At 42.3% G+C, this 18,665-nt stretch overlaps 1 protein-coding gene across 2 annotated transcripts in view; it reads right to left on the reverse strand.

Annotated features, from left to right (window-relative positions):
* Nucleotides 1-707: 707 nt before the first annotated feature.
* Nucleotides 708-18,665, reverse strand: part of bmp1a (bone morphogenetic protein 1a) — a 40,931-nt gene continuing 22,973 nt past the window's right edge. The window contains exons 7-20 of one of the 2 annotated variants that reach the window (XM_084360301.1): nt 15,211-15,335; nt 13,554-13,669; nt 12,752-12,854; nt 11,565-11,681; nt 11,023-11,168; nt 9,554-9,749; nt 9,199-9,324; nt 7,450-7,610; nt 7,089-7,269; nt 6,860-6,985; nt 5,587-5,714; nt 4,570-4,783; nt 3,999-4,249; nt 708-1,963 (exon numbers count right to left, since the gene is read on the reverse strand). In XM_084360301.1, coding sequence (XP_084216427.1) covers nt 1,829-1,963; nt 3,999-4,249; nt 4,570-4,783; nt 5,587-5,714; nt 6,860-6,985; nt 7,089-7,269; nt 7,450-7,610; nt 9,199-9,324; nt 9,554-9,749; nt 11,023-11,168; nt 11,565-11,681; nt 12,752-12,854; nt 13,554-13,669; nt 15,211-15,335 — 2,125 coding nt within the window. In that variant the 3' untranslated portion in view covers nt 708-1,828. Of the gene's footprint in view, nt 1,964-3,998; nt 4,250-4,569; nt 4,784-5,586; nt 5,715-6,859; nt 6,986-7,088; nt 7,270-7,416; nt 7,611-9,198; nt 9,325-9,553; nt 9,750-11,022; nt 11,169-11,564; nt 11,682-12,751; nt 12,855-13,553; nt 13,670-15,210; nt 15,336-18,665 lie in introns of both variants that reach the window. The other variant, XM_084360302.1, reaches the window with a different exon arrangement.

Below are 18,665 nucleotides of genomic sequence, written 5' to 3' on the forward strand. Positions count from 1 at the left end.
ATACAAAAGCACAACAGAATAGAAATGGAATAATTACTGTGGGAGGTAACATGTAGGGGGATGAATATTTAGCAAGGTGGAAAAGGAAATTCAGTCTCAAATGACAAGCTCCATCTATAAATAGTGAATCAGAAATGAGATGAAAAAAGGATATTTATATTTTGCTTTGTGTTTTCTTTTTGGGTCTGCTTCATGTCAGAAGAAGAACTTCTGAAACTCTTTTCAAACACAGAGCACTGTGACATTTAAGTCCTCCGTTCTGTATTTCTCCTCCTACTCACAGGTCCTGGATTGCACTCAACCGGCAGCTCAGTCTGTGCAATGCAGGACGCGGTTAAGCTGAAATGGCACAAAACAGGTTCACAGTTCTTATCAGGTAATATTGTGAACAAAAGGTCAGACATCAAACAGGTGTGTCAGACTGCTGCAATGTCACACAACATTATTCTCAAAGTGTTGAGCGAGAAATAAATGGAGAAAAGGAATGAGTGAGCAACATCGTATATTCAACATAGACCAATGGCTACACATTAGAAGGCAATTATAGGGCTAATTTTCAACAGTACCTTTCCACCTTTACATTATATATGTAATTACTATAACAATAAATACCCAGGCTCATTTGGTTCTTGAGAAATACTTCATTGTACCAAGAAAAGGCATTTTTTTTTCTCTGCAGAGAAATTATTTTACATCAGAACTGTAAATCAACACTGAAACATAAGTCATATCTTTATTACCCCATGTTACAGGGCACACACAATGTTCAAGTATGCCCGAGGAACTAATTGGAGCAATTAAAAAAAACGAACAAAAAAAAAAAACAATGAAGAATAAGAGAGATAAAATGCATTTAAAAATAAGTGAACTGGCATTGCATTTCACAAAAACTCATAAGCTCATGATTTTGGAACAATTCACTGTAAAGTGCTAACTGGTTCGAGTTGAGAAAAGCACATGTTCCCTTTGAAATATCATACACATTACTTTATACATGGAGGTACAGTAATAGCCAGTCATCAGGCAAGCAATTACCAACCAGAAGACATGGACCACAATTCATTTATTAGTCCTTTAATAAGATAACTGCTTCCTTAATTTCTTTGTTAATGGTAACAACGAGAATCTTGCCACTGGTTGCCAGGACAATGCCAATTACAAATGCTGGTGTTGTCACTGTACAGTTTCCTTCTTTCCTTGTAATTACATGCAATTGACTGACATACTGTATCAAAAATCTCAAGTCAAGTCCTTCTAATCCTCTTACAGATAGGAATCCTTGAACCAAAGGGATGAGAGTGTGAGGAGAGGAGAGCAATTATTGAGGAGTGCGGGAGACCTTCCCATACTCCTCCTCCTCTTCCTCTCCTCTCCCTGGATGTGGTGGGCTGGCTCGACAAAAGCAGGGATCTATCCGGCTGATGCCTGCCTTCCTACAGGTCCTGAGAATCCACTGTTTTCCTTTGTGCCTCAAATTAGGAGGCATGTTTTAAAAAACAAAAGAAAGAAACAAAAACATATCTGGAGGGGACTGGGTCATTAAATTTTCCCCTACTGTCCGCCTAAAGTGGACGTTCATCCTCCCCACCCCAATCCTAACCATAAAAAGGTAAAAACAAGGTGTACTGCAGAATGGCTTTACTCCTCACAGTCTGTGGGGGGAGCTAGAGCCCCTAGGAGCTGAGGTGCGGTTGGTGGTCTTGCGGCTGTTCTGTCGTGTCTGATTCATCTTGGTGGCCGAAGGTTTCCGAGCGTCAGGCTGGCGCCTCCCCAGGGGGCCCCTCCGTTTGCCCCTTTGCCCCGCGCGGCCCCTTCCGGCCCCCGCTGGTCACTTGCGTGAGTGCAGTGTGTCCTGGAACTTGGTGCTGGTGTAGCGGACGTGAAATCCTTTCTTGTTGATTGTATCGTCAGAGCGGAACTTGATCACAATGGAGTCACCGGCCGAGTAGATCTCCTCTGGAGGCTGTCAGGAGGGACAAAACAACAGATTCATTTGTGCTGCTGCTTTCTGCTTCTTTGACTGCACTTCAATTAAAACTAAAGACTTCTCACATGCTGAAACTGAAGTCAAATCAGTGACCATGACGAATGGCTTCTGACTGCAGAGAACTGCTCGTTCTGTAGCAGCCAGGGGCCACGTAAGGGTCCGGGACTAGGACTGGCCCTCTCCTGCTTCGTTCTGATTAAGGCTTTGGCTGCTATTGAAGCGAGGATAAAATATACTCTGATGATTAGTTCCAGGTGCACCGCTCCATGGAGCTCATTTCTTCCCTGAACAAAACCATATACTGCACAGCACTTCATACATTTGTACTGTCCCAAGTATAAAGTCAGCCAAACTCTGAATTAACTGCATTCAGAGGTGGGAAGTAACAAAGTACAAATACTTTTCTGTACGTAAGTAGATTTTTTAGGTATCTGTATTCTACTTGAGAATTTTTCTTTTTCGGACAACTTTTTACTTTTACTCCCTACAATTGAACACAAATATGTGTACTTTCTACTCCTTACAATTTCAGAACAGGCTTGTTACTTGAGTTTTAATGCATTTGAGGGGAATTATTGATTATTTTTATTTTGCGTCATTGCACGCTGCCTTCCCCACATCACAAGACTGATTCAGTCGGCAGACGTAGGGCGGAAAATCACAGAGAGGGAGACTGGAATGGGGAGAAAAGGACTGTTAGTGTTGGTATCTGCAGAAACCCTGCAGCCCTATGACTGGGTTTTCTTATTTTCTCAATTTCCTTCTGCTCGGGACGTTTTACCAACCCAAAATGTCGGTATTTGACGTCCTGGGAACGAAACTCAACAATCAACTATCTTTCTGGTGCATTTACGAACAGCTCAGACAAAACCTACTAATTCTACCTTTAAGTTTCATAGTCTTTGAATTACATAGAGGGATACTTTTTACTTTCATACTTTGAGTACATTTCAATGCCTGTAAAGAAGTTGAATCAGTACTTCTACTTTTTCTAGCCTTTTTTACACAAGCGTCTGTACCACCTCTGACTGCATTATGCGAGCACAGAAACTATGCACCACTAGACCTGGCTATTTGTCGGAATATTTCTATTACGTTAAAATTAATTAAGAACATCAAACTGAAAATTAATTAGTTGGTTGAGGCAGCTGCACTGTGGCTGCGACAAAGAGAAGCACTGCAATGTCGGAGCAGCCAAAGCTTGTGCAACCAACTGTAAAACAGCAGAGTGTTGATTAAAGCTGCCATTCATAGCATGAAAATAACTGCAATAGCCCATAAGTCCTGTATTTATTGGGTAAGGGATTTGAGTGGACTACATTTTTTATTGTACAGCCTGCAATACACAGTCTACCATTTAACTGAGAAAAGCCCTTGGGCTAAAAGTAAGCCTTCCTGCACTATAATGAGTTTTTACCCTACTTTGGACTGAATTGTGTCAGTTTTTTCAACCTGTTTTATAAAAGGAAACTTGATTGAGGAGCGCTCCCCAGGGGTTCTGGGGGTGTTATGTCCCCTCCAGCAAAACGATTCATAGGAACAGGCGTGAGTAAAAGGCCAGAGCTTATTATTGAAGTGTGTAAATGAGATCAAGCTGTTCTCTGACCTGAGGAAACTTGTGTTTCCATTCCCTGCTGGCCTCATTGTTCCAGACTCCGGCTGCAGCCTCAGCATTGGCCGATTAATTTGCGGTTACAACCCAATGCCAGAGACTCTGATAGGCTATCGGCACCCAGGGAGTGACGACTTGTGTCGACCTACAAACGCCTCCGCAGGAACCCTCCCAAACCCAGAGGAACATGTCAACTTCAACAAAGCCATTAAAGCCGGAGTATGGAATCAAACGCCTGGGGGTAGTTCACAAAGTCGCCCTTTTACAAACTGCTGGCAAAGGTTACTCAACAGCAGTGCTAATTCCAGAACAATTGTCTGAACAGTCCTGCTGTTATACTGTACAACCAGTCAAAGAAGAGACATTCAGAGTGTAGAGGCTGTTAGAAAAATGTCCTACCCCTGAGCCACAGTAACGTCCCAGCCGTGGAGACTTGGTGTCAGCTCCATCGAAGAGCTCCATGTAGTCGTAGCCACAGTCCGCCTCCTCCTCAATCTCAAAGGTCTGGAAGATGAGCTCCACGCCATAGCCTTTCTCTGCCGAGATCACCCACTGACAGTCAGATGCTCCAGGGTAGTTGTTGTCCCCAAACTGAGCGTGTGAGAACAGGTCCTTGGTTTTGACTTCAGCCCTCAGGCGACCTCCACACTCTGCAAACAGAAAAGTTGGACATTTTGTAGGTGGAGGCCCGTGTTGATAAGCTACAACTGCAGCTGCTGTGGTCTCTGGCTCCTTTGTGGTTTTACAGTCATCCAGATATAAAGGAGTCTTAAACCCACTCTGTTGTTACATGTGAGTCATAATCATTCTCAGACAGGGCGGTGAAATGTAACCAAAACTAAATCTTTTATGTATAACATGTGAGTAATTGACCTGAAATCAACTTGATGCCCCCAAAACGTGAAGGTTTGGAGATTTTACTGGATTTCAGCTACTATTCCGTGTTTTCTTCAGCAGTTCTGTCATGTACCTGCAGTATGGGACGCCTCGAAGCCTTTCTTCTGCACAGAGTTGTCAGAGAAGAAGCGAACGAACAGCTTGTTGCCACTAGATGTGATGGGTGGGGGCTTCTTGGTGCCACAGAAGCGACCAAGACTCGGAGCTTTTCCATCTCGCCCGTCGTAAATCTCAATGTGGTCGTAAGCACACTCCAGGTGGGCCTCCATGTCGATCTCGTTGAAGGCCTGCAGCAAAACAATGTGTGTTTATAGAAGTGTGTTATAAATAGAAATCTTTCTTTGTTAATCAAGTGATATTATCTTGACAGCTGTGGGTTATTTCCAGAAAACTTCTCCTCTAATTTGTTCGTTGTTATTTAGAAACAGAGACTTGCTTTGACATTATAAATCCAGGGTTCATACAGCTTTTTCAGAGTAAAGTTTGAGCCTTTTCAAGGCACGTAAACCAAAAACTTCCAGGCTATATAAGCCTCTATCATTAATCATCCAAATTGTCATAGATGTAATTGCTAGAAATAACATTTACAGAATTCCTTTATACCCAAAACAATCAAAGTGTATGTAGTTTTGATCCTGATTATGTACTGCTTGCTGACTGAAACGCCCGGAGACAACAAACAAATGTGACGGTAGGATTGTTTCATTTCAAATATTAAACGATTTTTGGTTGCCATGACTGATTGTGAAGATTAAACACCAGATTATGTTGAAAATCTAAAATTAAGCATTCATCAAACTCACAAGACTTTGATCTAACCCTATAAATCGTACTGATTTCCTTTAAGCCATTGTTATATTGTAAAACAATCCACTGCATGTCAGTGACACAGCAGACAGAAATGCTGATAATAACAGAAGGGGGAGCCACACATCATCGTTAGGACTGGCATAACAGCTTCTGACATCAGCACAGTAAACACAGATGTCCCCAGTGGATTTAGCAATTCAATTACACAACAAGCCACACACAAATAGCTACATGACTGACAAGTGACATTATACAGCGAGCGGGAGGAAGTGACACGTACGATTTTGATGCGGTGGCCAGGAGTGGTGGTGAGTGCCCAGGTGCATGCCTTCTTGCTGGGGTATTTATCCGGCCAGTTGGGGCTGGTGATGGTGCCGCTCACACTGTTCACGGTGTGATCGCAGCCAGCTGTTAAAAGACAACACAGACCTCAGTATCACGCTGATATGGAGTCCAACACTTAGACTGCACTCAAACTAGGGATGCACGATAATATCCACAATGTGCCGATAAACGCTTTGAAATTAAATATATGCATCGGCCTAGAATGAACATTCCTGCTCATATGACTGACGTTTAATTATGCATACATGGACTGTATGTCTGCATCTGCCAGAGGGCCATCACGATAACAGTAATAATGTTAATTCCACTAATGCCAGACTGATATATAAGGATGGCCAAATTTAGCCAATTTTTTTTACAGAATATAATGCAGAAAAGATGCTTGGGGTGATTTATAATTATTAAATTCCCAGAGAAGTTTACTGTTTCATACAATTTTGGACAAAAAGGTTTCTTGTTCCTGCCTCGTTGCGTCTTCTTCAGACAGTTTTTGATAACCACATTTGAGGCATGATTGTGTTTATGTAAATATTCTGTTCAGGACTGTTTCCTACACGATTATCGTGGCCACACAAATTCACAATAACGATACTATCTTGATATCTATAGAAACTTTGTTTACTGTGTGTTCTGTCTCTTTTTTGGAAAATAAATTACCCTCAAAATACGAGTGTAGGGAGGTGGAGAGTGAGTCTGTAACCATAACATTTGCACTTAATGACTACTGAAAAGACAATCAGATGAACCCCTAAACAAAAGATGCACAAGGCCGAACTTCTTTGCTGGATTATTCAGACGGCATATGTGTGTTATTAACACAATATTGGTATTTCATTTCTTATATCACGGTTATTGTGATATTGCGATATCACGTAACCCCTAATTCTCTGTTTATAAGAATATCAGCCAATATATCTATATCGTAAAATATTTTTACTTTCCAATATTGCTACAGGCATTAAATTCCACGACAGGAAAATCCATCTTCCCATCAAATGTGTAGAAAAAACTACGGTTGAGCAGCAATCGGCCAAAATGAGTTGGAAAAGATGAGCATATTGGATATCGAAATCCAATGTCGTGCATCCCTATCTCAAACTTTTCTGACACATGTAAGCACGTGCTCATCGACCCTCATGGGTGCCCTGATGAGTCGGAAACAAGAATAAATGATCACCTATCAAAGAGACAAATTTGAGATGAAATACCTTCTTTACAGTCATGTTTGTTCTCGTGCAGAACAAAGCCACTCCTGCATTGACAGCTGTAGCTCCCGAAGGTGTTGACGCACTCATGCTGACAGCCACCGTTCTCTTTAGAGCACTCATCTTTGTCTGAGGGTGCACAAGAGGATACAACCTTGGTGAGTGTTCCCTTTTAAAGACTGACATTTAGCAGCTCCGAGTGACTGAATGAAAAGACTGCTAGAGGACTCACCTGAGAAGAACTGCGCTTTAAAGCCCTTTTTTGACACCGTGTTGTCGGACTTGAATTCAATGCGCATGTTGTTGTACTGGGAGGTGATAGCTTCTGGTTTCTCTGCTCCACAGAACTTCCCGTGTAGCCTCGAATCAGCTGACAGCCCGCTGCGCACCTCCACGTAGTCGTACTTACAAACCTGAGCAGAAGAACAGATCATGTGAGGACGCTGGGATATTTTATTTGCTTTAATTATGAACACAAGAAGGAGGGTAGAATGATTTATTAGCTATGAAGGTGGGCAGGTGTGGTGCAATGACGGAGAGAGAAAACAGAACAAACCCACCCCGTGCCGATTCAAAATAACCCCAGTGCTCACGTCATTGCCCTCAGTCTCGAAGACGTCAAAGAGCAGAGTGATGCGGTACTGTGTGGGGGCAACCAGCTGCCAGATGCAGTTCTTGTTTGGTGGGTACTCTCTGGGCCAGCCGGGGCTGGTGATCGACCCGTTCAGCTTGGTAATGAAACCTCCACAGGCAGCTGGACAGAAGACACGACATGTAGAGAGACAAGGACAAACAGTTAAGCCCGATACAGATGCAGGGAATAAATTACATCACCAAATGTTTCAACAGGACACACTCCAAGTGTTACGTTGAGAACCCTACAGTTAAATGAAAGCCCTCTGAAATATCCTCTCCATGTCCTGCATGAACCTGATTACTGCCTGTGGGGACTCTCTGAGCTTTGTATCAGTTATGCAATACACAACATGTCACAACAACTGGTGTTACCCATTCCCTCACCTGCTTATTTTTAGCTGAAATGATGTGTTGTGTTCATCCTTACCAACAACAATAGATGTTGTGTTGATACATGGATTGTCAAGTTATTACATGTGGACATTGTTGAAATGTTAGAAAGGCAAAAGCTATAATGCTGAGCTATTTTTTCATACAACAGGGATATATGGCACACGTTTTTTCTGGTACGTAAATGTATAATTGTAAACTACTACATTCTTTCTTTCTGTTTCCTAAGTGCAATATTGTCACTTAAATGACAGTATAATCTAGTTTAAAAATAGAGCTGATTGCAATGTTGGTGTGAGAATGTTCTCTACTCTCTGTTGAACTGTTCGTGTATCTGTGGGATTGTTTATGTGAGAGCACATATCATTGTATTTGTTGCACTGTGTGCACTGTATTATTGTATCATTATGAAAGAACTGGAGTTAACCTCTCATTTCAGATTGTGGTGTTTCAATTTCATTTGCTTGTCTTTAATTTTAACATCTCTATATTTTTTAAAAGGCCAAAAAGTGCAGTAACAGTGGAATTTCTATGGGGTAGACAGTAGTTAAAGAAACGGTTCACCCCAAAATCTCAGAATAGATGAGTTATCATTTACCTGTAGTGTTATTTATCCATCTAGATTGTTTTGGTGCTATAAACACAGTGTTTATATGCACAGTGCTATAAAGGAAGACTGAGACTAAAACTATGAAGGATTAAAACTACTAAAATGTCACTGAAACTAATAAGCATTTTGGTCTAAAGACCAAGACCAAATCTAAAATAGCTGCCCAAATAATCCTGCTCACGACAAGGTCTGTGGATTATCTTGAGGAACTGGGTCATGATTTCTGGAAAGAGACATTGCTGTTGGGTTTTTTAAATTGTATTTTCTTCAGCACTTTGAGCACCACAAGCCAAGCGCCATCTAGTTCTATTATACTGGAGAGAAGGCGGACGTCTCTATGGCTGATATTTCCAAAACTGGTCAACTCACGCTAGAACAGTGTAGATGGAGAAATAGCTCTACAGGTAAGAAGAAATGTATTTGTATATGTATTTTGGGTTTTGGGGCGAGCTGTTACTTTAGCTGTACATACCAATATTTAGGTCCTAAACAACAACATGTAATTTGAGATCAAAATAATGCTTGCATTGTTGTGACTCAAATCTTAAATAGGTAGTGCTCGGCCAGCACAAGTATCACTCTTGGCATCTCTTCAGGCTGTTAGGGATGACTGTACTTATTGTATTTGGGTGGCTAACTGTATAAAGTGCTTTAGCATGTAAATTACATGTTGAGCAGGCCTGGTGACTTCTCTCCCTGTACTTACCCTCGCAGCTGCGCTTGTCCGCAGCCAGCTCATAGCCTGGATCACAGGCACACTTGTAGCTGCCTAGTGTGTTGACACAGCGTTGCTCACAGCGACCGTTGTCCGGCTTGGAGCACTCATCCATCTCTGAAAACACAAAGATATGTTGGGACCCTTTTCGCTGGCCCCCTGGCTCTGTGGCTTACAAGAGAAACCCTCCAAAACAACAGCAGTGCCAGGCAAAGATGGAAGCACAGAACTTAACGGTGCAAGTGAAGAAAGAAATTGTAGACAGCTGTAATATTTGAATGAAAACGGCAGACGGATCAATTCCTGGAAAACGCCAGTTATGAGTTTACAACCCCCAACCTCTAACCTTTGAAGAAGTTGGCAGCAAAGCCGGCCTTGTTGACAGAGCCATCTGAAACAAATTTCATCCACAGCTGGTTGGAGCTGGTTTTGATGTCATCTGGCTTGTCGTAGCCGCAGAAGCGGCCCAGCAGGGGACTGTTTTCAGAGTTTCCATCACGTACCTCCAGGTAGTCATAGGCACAACTGTCATGTCTCTCAATCTGAGGGTTTGAGGTAAGAGTCAGACATCAGCGAAATCCCAAAATCGGTTATTAAATCCACAAAAAAATTAACATCATTTGTTTCAACAAGCTAAATTTAAGACCTTTTAAGACTTTTTGTAAAGGGGCTATGGGGAATTTCTGTGTTGAACTCTCACTGTTAGATGAAAGTAACGCTGACAGATACAATTTTAACTTATTACTATGAGAGCCATTTCTTTTTTTATGAGAGGGGACACCACGTCAGCACACACGCCACACCGGGACATAGTAGCTGCTTTGATAGATTAGTGATTATTGGGTCTATGTTGGTTTTTTTAATAGTTTTGTTACAGCGTGATCCAAAAACCACATTTAAAAGCGAGACTGAAGTTAATGCAACTTTATTTAAGTAGTGTTTACTTTACAATCCACAATCAATTTGTAAGACCTTTCAAAATTGTATTTAAGACATTTTGAGACAACGTAACGTAATGTAATGTAAGATGAGAGTTTATTGATTCTGCACTGCGGAAATTTAATTTTAGACCTTTTAAGGACCCGTAGAAACCCTCGACCTTATGAAAACCGACCGCCGTGGTGCCCCTGCTGGCTGCTGGAGATTGTCGTTTACAGGATCCTCTTCAAATTGGTCTTAAATAAAAACCGCTTTAGCTACAGCATTCATTCTTTTTGCAACAGGAAGCTTAGAATTTCGTCTTCAGCATATTCACATTGTACGTGCCTGATGATGACATGACGTCACACGTTGCAAAACATGGTGAAAACGCGCGGTGGCGTCAGTGAGTGGGGGGAGCAGAGAGGCAGGTTGATAAATATGAGTTTTGATAAAAGTGTATTTTGTCATTGTGAGCACATGTAGCATTTGAAGATTCTCCCAGAAATAACATCACAATGAGCCAAAATGCCAATGTGGTCACTGTATATCTATTATAGATGAAATTATCAAAACGTCTTAGCATATCTCAAAAAGTAAAATAATTACATTGTTCAAATAAGTTGTGGAGTGTTGAGAAATATTTTGTTCATGTTTCTACATTTAAAAATATTTTTGGATCAGTAACTTATATATTTTTATTTAGTAAAATCTGGTGAAATTTCAATGCTTTGTTTATTGACTTACATAAGCTTTTAGCCTGGGTTTTACAGATTTCAGGGATATGAAGCATTTTGAAGATACTCCCACAAGCTACATCGGAATAATTAAAAATACCAAAGTATGCACTGGTGGATTATTTCTGTTGGGTTAAATAACAAACGACTGGTGTCTCACCTCAAAAGACTGGAACGTAAGGCCTACGTGGTAACCCTGAGCGACAGTAATCTTCCACACACACGCTTTGTTGGGCCTGTAGTCATCAGGGTAGTTGGGGGACTGGATCTGGCCGTTGTCCTTCTTCACCTCCCCACCACAGATGGCTGCATGTGACAGTAAAAACAATAAAAACAATACTGAGCTCCCTTGATAGCAATATCATCAGCACATGCCTCCGAGAGAAAAAAAACGTGTGCTCACTGTTCTGATTTACGCAATGTGGATTAGCTCTGAAATGCCTCCACCACCGGCTCCCACATACACATACACACATCATCCCTTCGCACGGTCTGGAAACAATGGAGCTGAATGTGAAGGCTGGCCAAAATCTGATTAATGCAGCGTAAAGTGCCTGACACATCAGCAGTGGGGGAGCCAAAAAACTGTGGATATTACTGCAGCTTCTAGGCACATTGTTGGTTGTGTGACTGGCCATGCGTTCAGTCAGCTGAACGACGTGCTGGAATGGAGTTCAGGGAGGTCGCTGAATGGGTGCTTACCCTCATAAACAGCGGAGAATCCTTTTCCCACCCAGTTACTGCTGCTGCGGAACTCAATCCACAGGCGGCTGTCGGTGGAGATGATTGGCTCGGGCAGCTTATCACCGCAGAAACGACCTGGGTCACAGGTGAAGACACACACACACACACACACACACATGAAACCAAGATTTGATCATTAAGACACCTGCAAGCTTTGAAATGGCTCTACATAGCTCTTTTACTCCAGAGAAAATACTGTGAGGGGAAGAGAGGAAACAGGTCAATTTTTCCTATATAGCACCAAATCACAATATTCCCACATGAGCAGGCACTGGGCGACAGTGGCAAAGAAGAAGCGGCTACTGCTCTTTATTTTAGCATTTTTATGTTTGGTAAATTCATATACTGGTTGTCCTAGGTACGACTAGCTGAATCTTTCACTTTGTGCCTTGTCAGCCATCAAAACTCTGCCTTTAACCTACACTTTCTGTAAATAATATTTTCTATATTTAAACAAAAGGCAAATCTTTGATTAGGCCAGAAACAAATTCACTAATATCCTTCTGTTTTTCTTTTTTCTTATGATTGTAAACTGACTATATTTGAGTGTTGGACAAAACATGACATTTGGAGATTTCATATTATTGTTGTGAATTAATCAAGAAAATAATAATGTGGCTTTTTGTTGATCTTTCCTTTGCCATCCCTTACAGGAGGTGTCTGTTCTCTAAGTGCAATATGTAAGAATTGGTCATCTGTCACAGAAAAAAAAACGAATATGGGGCAGCATATCAGCAGATTAGCCGCTAACTGCTATGTACTATACTCTTTGCTGTAGTTATCTTTGGCTGTAGCCATCAAGCTGCCATTAGCTTGCACAAAAAATCTGAGAGTGGATGTATCAACAGCGCCTGAGTGTGAGGAGACGGGCTGAACCTGGAGTGCAGGATCTGTACAAGCAACAATATATCTGAGAGTTACAATACAGTTTGAGTGGGAGCAGAGCAAATCTAAGCGCAAGCAGGGGCCACTTGAGTGTGAGGGCAAAATCTGAACGTGAAATCAATGAGTCATGCTTTCATACTGAAAGAACACAAGTTTTGAATAAGGATAGCAAAAAAATCCCCATAAATAATCAGATTAATCCATAATGACATTAATGGTTAGTGGCAGCCCTAGTACAGTATTCTCCTGCCAAAACTGACCTTTGAGTGGTGCCTTCCTCCAGTATCCGTCTCGGATTTCCACATGGTCGTACCAACACAAGTGACTCCTGTATAGATCCATGGAGGTGAAGTTGAGAATGATCTTAAAAAAAACAAGAGAGCGTGATTACCGACAGTTCAAAGTTCACACACAGTAACATCCGAGTAAATAGCTAGTTAAGCTTAAAAGGTTAACCAAAACATTTTAATTTGTTACAAAATTCAGCATTGCAGCATCCTCTTAAACAACTGCAATAGATGTAGACTTGTTTAAAAAACTAAACAAACAAAAAAAAAACATAAAACAGCTCCATACAGCTCGTTTGGCATAATACAAGTCTCCAGAAGCCCCAAGATCCCAAATTAATTTGTTGTTTACACCCTTTTCGAAATGGAAATCTTCACTGTAGCTGAAAAATGAGCATGAAAAAACAACTGCAAAAAACCCCATAAAACGACTGTAATCCAAGTCTTCAGACGCCCCAAGATCCATAATAGATTTGAACAGACGTTATTTACACCCTTAATGCACATCTTTAATGGGATCTCTGGGTTTCTATAGATCCCGGACAAGCTGTATGGAGCAGCTTTATCTATTTTTCAAATAGTCCCCAGCTACTTCAGCTGGTAAGGAGAATGCTTCAACGCCGTTTTGCCGGAAAGCTCAAGAAATGTTTTGTGGACTAAAACTTCACCCGACTTTCCATCAGCATGGGCCTGATTAGACAATGACTGTATTTTCATTTATGGGTGAACTTATCCTTTAATGTATCCTGAAGTTGACCGGTCACTTTCCACATACCTTTTCCCCTGGTGTGACTGATATTCTCCAGATGCAGTGCATGTAGGCCGAGTACCCATTGGGGAAGCCAGGAGAGGAGAAGTTGCCGCTGCTGTCCTGCAGACTGTCCCCACATCCTGTTCACAGAAACACACACACACACGTTAGGCCTGAGCTGTGAGCGTGATGCACTGCCTATTAGTCTCTGCCTGAAAACACCTAAGCCACTAACTCAAGCTATCAGCTCTGAAGTAAATCCCCTGAAACCTCGCTGCAGAGACAGATGCTGGAATTATAACATCGAATGTGAACTAAAGGGCAGCTCTTTTATGTTCAAAGGCACATCTGCTGATAATATTCACCCATAACCCCACGCCTCACCCCTCCCATCCCCCAGCTACTCCAGATGACGATCACACAAAGGGATAGAGTGTGTGTGAGACACTTTCTCTGAGCATCCTCTGAAAATAAACCTGGCCCACTATAAATAACCCAGCCCTCTGGAGGACGTGATGCATTATGTACGTGTTGCCAGTGAAAGCCACCCTTAGTTTGACTGGCAAAAGTGAGTGTGCAAGTGTGCGAGGGCTGATTCCAAACACAATACACAGACCGACGGAGGCTCACGCCAAGTGGAGGAAAGATGTGTTTAATTAAGACGGAGAGGAAGCGATAGAGAGTAGATTTTATCGGAGAACTGTGTATGACTGTATTTTTACTTCTGCTTTATCTTTACCTTGGGTGGCTTTTACCAGGGGTAAGGAAAAACATCTCCCTCGACTGTTTGAGTTCATAGTCTCCCTCGAGGTTTGTGTTTAAGCAATAAAAAAGAGCAGCCGTATGCCACGAGCTGTGTGTAATAATGCTTGGCAGAGGATTGCCAAACCATTAACAAGCTCTCGGGCACACACACCGGGGATGACAAACACTCTCAGGAATGCTGCGTGAATGGGAGATCCATGGTTCTTTAAGGATTTTTTTCCCCAAAGAAACATGTGGAGACTCACTACCTCATCCCCCACAAAGTGCGTCACATCACCCAGTCTGATTCTTCTTCACGAGACAGAGACCGTCATGAAGAAATAAAACCACGTTCAGCTCTGGTCACCATCACCATGTTTATTCATTCAGCTTTAATGTGAGGCTGACAGCTCAGCTATCCTGGCCTGGCCTGCAATTAACTGTCTGACATCAAATCTATTCAGCAGAAGGCTGTACTCAATGTACATCTGTTAATGCTATAAATTCTGTTTACAACAGCATTAAATCCTCTGCCTTTTCTCTGGAGCATAAACAAAAATTGAGCCGTTCGGAAAAGTGCCAGGCTTATATAACTCTCCTTTAGAGTTTACATTTTACATGCTGAAAAGTCCACACACACGCATTTTTCCCAACAATCATTTTTGTCATCGAGACCAGCTGTTCTTTGTGTGTCTATCTGGGAAAGTGCGATGACAAACTTCCTGTCCCTGGGTAGTGTTTACACTCCTCCCAGCTTGGGAGTCTCGGACGCTGTAGCCAAGGAACCACGCCACATCAATAGTAGATGCTTGGCTATTTCCACACAGAGAGAGGGCAGGAAAACCTACAGACCTCTCTCTCAGGGCTGAGTTGCACACACATGCAAAAATAGACCGGAAAAACCCATAGCAGACAGGATCTGTCATTTTGGTCTTACTGGAGCATTTGTAGAGTTTGCGTGCCTGTGCGATATCCCCTTTGCTCAGTCTGGTTCTCTGGCCAATGGGTGGTCGGACGCCATTCACATCGTAGCGTGGCAGGATGGTGTCCAGGAAGATGCCCCTGTAATTTAGCAAGAGAGACCGATGTTAATGTTGCATGAAACCCACGCGGCATGGGCACAATCCTAATAACTATTCCAACATGCACACAAGCCACAAAACATTTTTGCTCGAGGATTAAGTGACTATGTGTGAAGGATTGACGTCTATTTAAAGGATCGAGACTTTTAAATACCATGATAAAAATGAGCATCCCTGTCTTAAGTAGGCCAGAGGCAAAAGTCAGACCAGAGGGGCATACTCACTTTAGAATAGCTCTTCAACATAAATCCGATAACTAATATGCATTTGCGATTTTAAAATGTTTAAATATACCTGAGATTTCTGATGTGAAACCCACATATAATGAAATCCATCAGTGTTTCTTACAGTTAAAACACATAATGCCAATAGGCTGCTTGTAATGAGATGTGGCACCAGGTTAATTACTGCATGAGCATAAGCAAACCCACACCTATGTGTACAAGAGTGTTATCATTAATGATCATGATCAATACCAACTCATCAACCTGCTACTATACTACCATACATGAGCAAACAGTGGCCACACATAACCCTAATGTTACACTCGAGTTGAGAGACAAAAGATAACAGGAGCTCCATAACAGGCATCAGTCCATGGCAAGAGCACCACTCAACTAATCCAAGGAAAAACAAGGTGCTGTCTGGTGACGCTGCTCCCATCCTATTGCAACAAAGTAGGTTGTTCAGAGCTTCTGAGATGGCCTCCTAACAACCAAAGGTGGACATAGATTTGTTGTTGAACATAGATTTGTTTAAACAACCATTCTCTACATAACAGCATTTTAATAATCAGAATTTAAGGTAGAGAGGTAGAGAGACAGACTGAAAGACTTGTGCTATCCCTGCAATAAAGTAGTCGTGTTGTCACTGCAGTCAAACTGCGGCTAATTTGTCAGCCTGTATTTCACCTGCCCTCCAGGTTGGTCCTGTCCAGAGCCCTTGAGTAGAGAGAGCCGCATAATCTCAATTCACTCCAATGGACCTTTTTTTCACAGCAATGATGGATCGACCTCTTAATAGTTCCCAGAAGTTAGCCGCTAATACTAGCAGCACAATAGAGTTTCAGCAGAAGAGCATTTATGAGTTTATTGGCTACCAATATTCTCTGTTGTGTCTAGAATCACGTATTCAACTTGCCTGCCAAAAACTTCCTGGAACTATCTGGAATCATTTGAATTTTTCTATTTTGTTTAAAAAAAATGTTTTTGAAAACTCAATGTTTACTTTCTGATTCTTTAGATCTACCCATCTGCCACTAAAATTTCACATATGGACAGATGCTGTCACTTATCACACTCCTCCTTTCAGGTCGGGGTCACAGTCTGTTTTTGAAGTTAATGCTGACTTCATTCTTCACACACGTCTGCCCCACAGATGGATCCCAAACTAAGAGCTTGAGTCCTTCTCCAGTGTTACTGAGTGATCAAAATACATTGCATAAGCTGAATGGGAACACATTTCTTGTTAAAAGTCCAAAATGAAAACTCTAAAAAAAACAAAAAAACGATCAGGTAATGCATTTATGTAGCTTTGGAAAAAAATGGCAGAACAGAACAGTTAGTCTCCACGCTGCTGTCTCACTTGACACTTTGCTAGTTTATCATCTCCATTTTTTCTAAGTATTGGCGAGCAACGGCCTGGCTCCTTGGCCGTTCCCATGGTGACATGCCTATCAACGCCAGGCATGTGCAAACAGAGCAGCCTGAGCTAACAGTTTAGACTGTGCCTGCCTGCCTGCCTGTCTGTCTGTGGGCTTCCAGGAGCCCGTATGCTGGCTGTCGGTGAAAAACGCCACTCCAGTCGGTGTCAGAGCAGACAAAGGGCACACTGGCAGGTCTCTATTTGAGTTGGCACCGCTCCATGCACTAGTCCTGAAAAATATCTCTGGAGCAAAGGAGGGGGCAGGCACAGTTGTGGGTCGGGTAACACGCCCGAGACAAAAAGCTCAAGGATCAGCCCTGCTTGTCCCCGGGAGACACAGCAAAACATCAAGACAACCCATGAAATCTTCCGAACAACACCCGCGGCAAAGGCCCTGGCTTCCCACGGTGATTTACTGTAAAACACGGAGCAAACACCCCGGCTAATAATGGGGTAACAAAGACAGACACTGGCACAGGTAGATCAGCCAATCAGAGCTCTAGAGAAAGTGCTTGGAATGACTTGTGAAAAGCTAACAGGAGCCCCTTGTCTGCTAATACAGCTCTGTGAAACATTCCCCGGCAGCAGCAGCCATTCCTCTCCCGTGTCTAAACAGTCTTATTGATCAGCACAGTTCCACGAATCAGGATAGCAACAGAGTCGGAGCTGGAGTGAAAACAGAACAGGGTGGATTACCAGACACAAACACACACTTGAGAGCAGCGTCAGGCTGTGGTGCATACCACGAATTTACAAGATCATGAGGTTAAGTTCAAATCTTGACCTGAAACTGACAGCAACTTAAATGGATGATCCGTCTTTAAGTGCTGAGCTGACTGAAATCCAAAGTGAGATAAAATACAGGCACAAACATCAATTTATGAGCTGCAGCAGACTTTGTTCAGGTCACCAAAAGGATCCTGGAAACTAAAAGTCCACAAGAGAGAAAAGCTGTTGGTATGAAGTGGAAGGAGTTTCATGTTTTATATCACACCAGATGTTATTCTATGTCTCTCTGTTCCCTCATTTTCCTGTTTTCCCGTACAACACTCAAACCGAATTCTCCAAAAAAAGTAAGAGCAGCATTTCTGCGTGAAGTGTATACTCGACCCACAATTTGGATGCACGTGGCCAGACAGGCATTTCTGTACATTGGCCTACACCCAGCAGCAGCCTCCCTTTAGACAAAGATTCCCTCTCTGCTTCCCAGAATCTGTTTGCCGCAAGAGCATGGCAGTTGATTTGGGAAGAGGCCCATACTCAGAGAGTAACACAGGGCATGAGAGAGCCGATGTGGGGAAAACAAAGAAACGTATGTATATATACAGCTGACTTAGAGGGTCAAGTAAGAACAAAAGGACGGCAAACAGCTGGTTCTCATATCAGAGTGAGGCTTTGACTCATGTGTGATCATAGATCACATTACACCCACTCCAGCTTACTGAAGGCTGTCAAAACTATTCCTGCTATAGGTAGAACATTGCTGAGCTGTCCTGCAGCTGTACGAAAGATTACAACATTTTGTTTATCTAAGCAATAGAGGGTCAAAATGCAGTTTTCATACACAAAACTGAGGTCATGTCCAACACACAGCAGCAGGAGGGAATCAAATATTTACACGACTGCATGTAAAGTTTGGTCGTCAGAGCTTATGAGATAATTTAAC

This window comes from Pagrus pagrus (genome assembly GCF_965226575.1).
Source record: "Pagrus pagrus genome assembly, chromosome: 8".
Lineage (NCBI taxonomy): Eukaryota > Metazoa > Chordata > Actinopteri > Spariformes > Sparidae > Pagrus > Pagrus pagrus.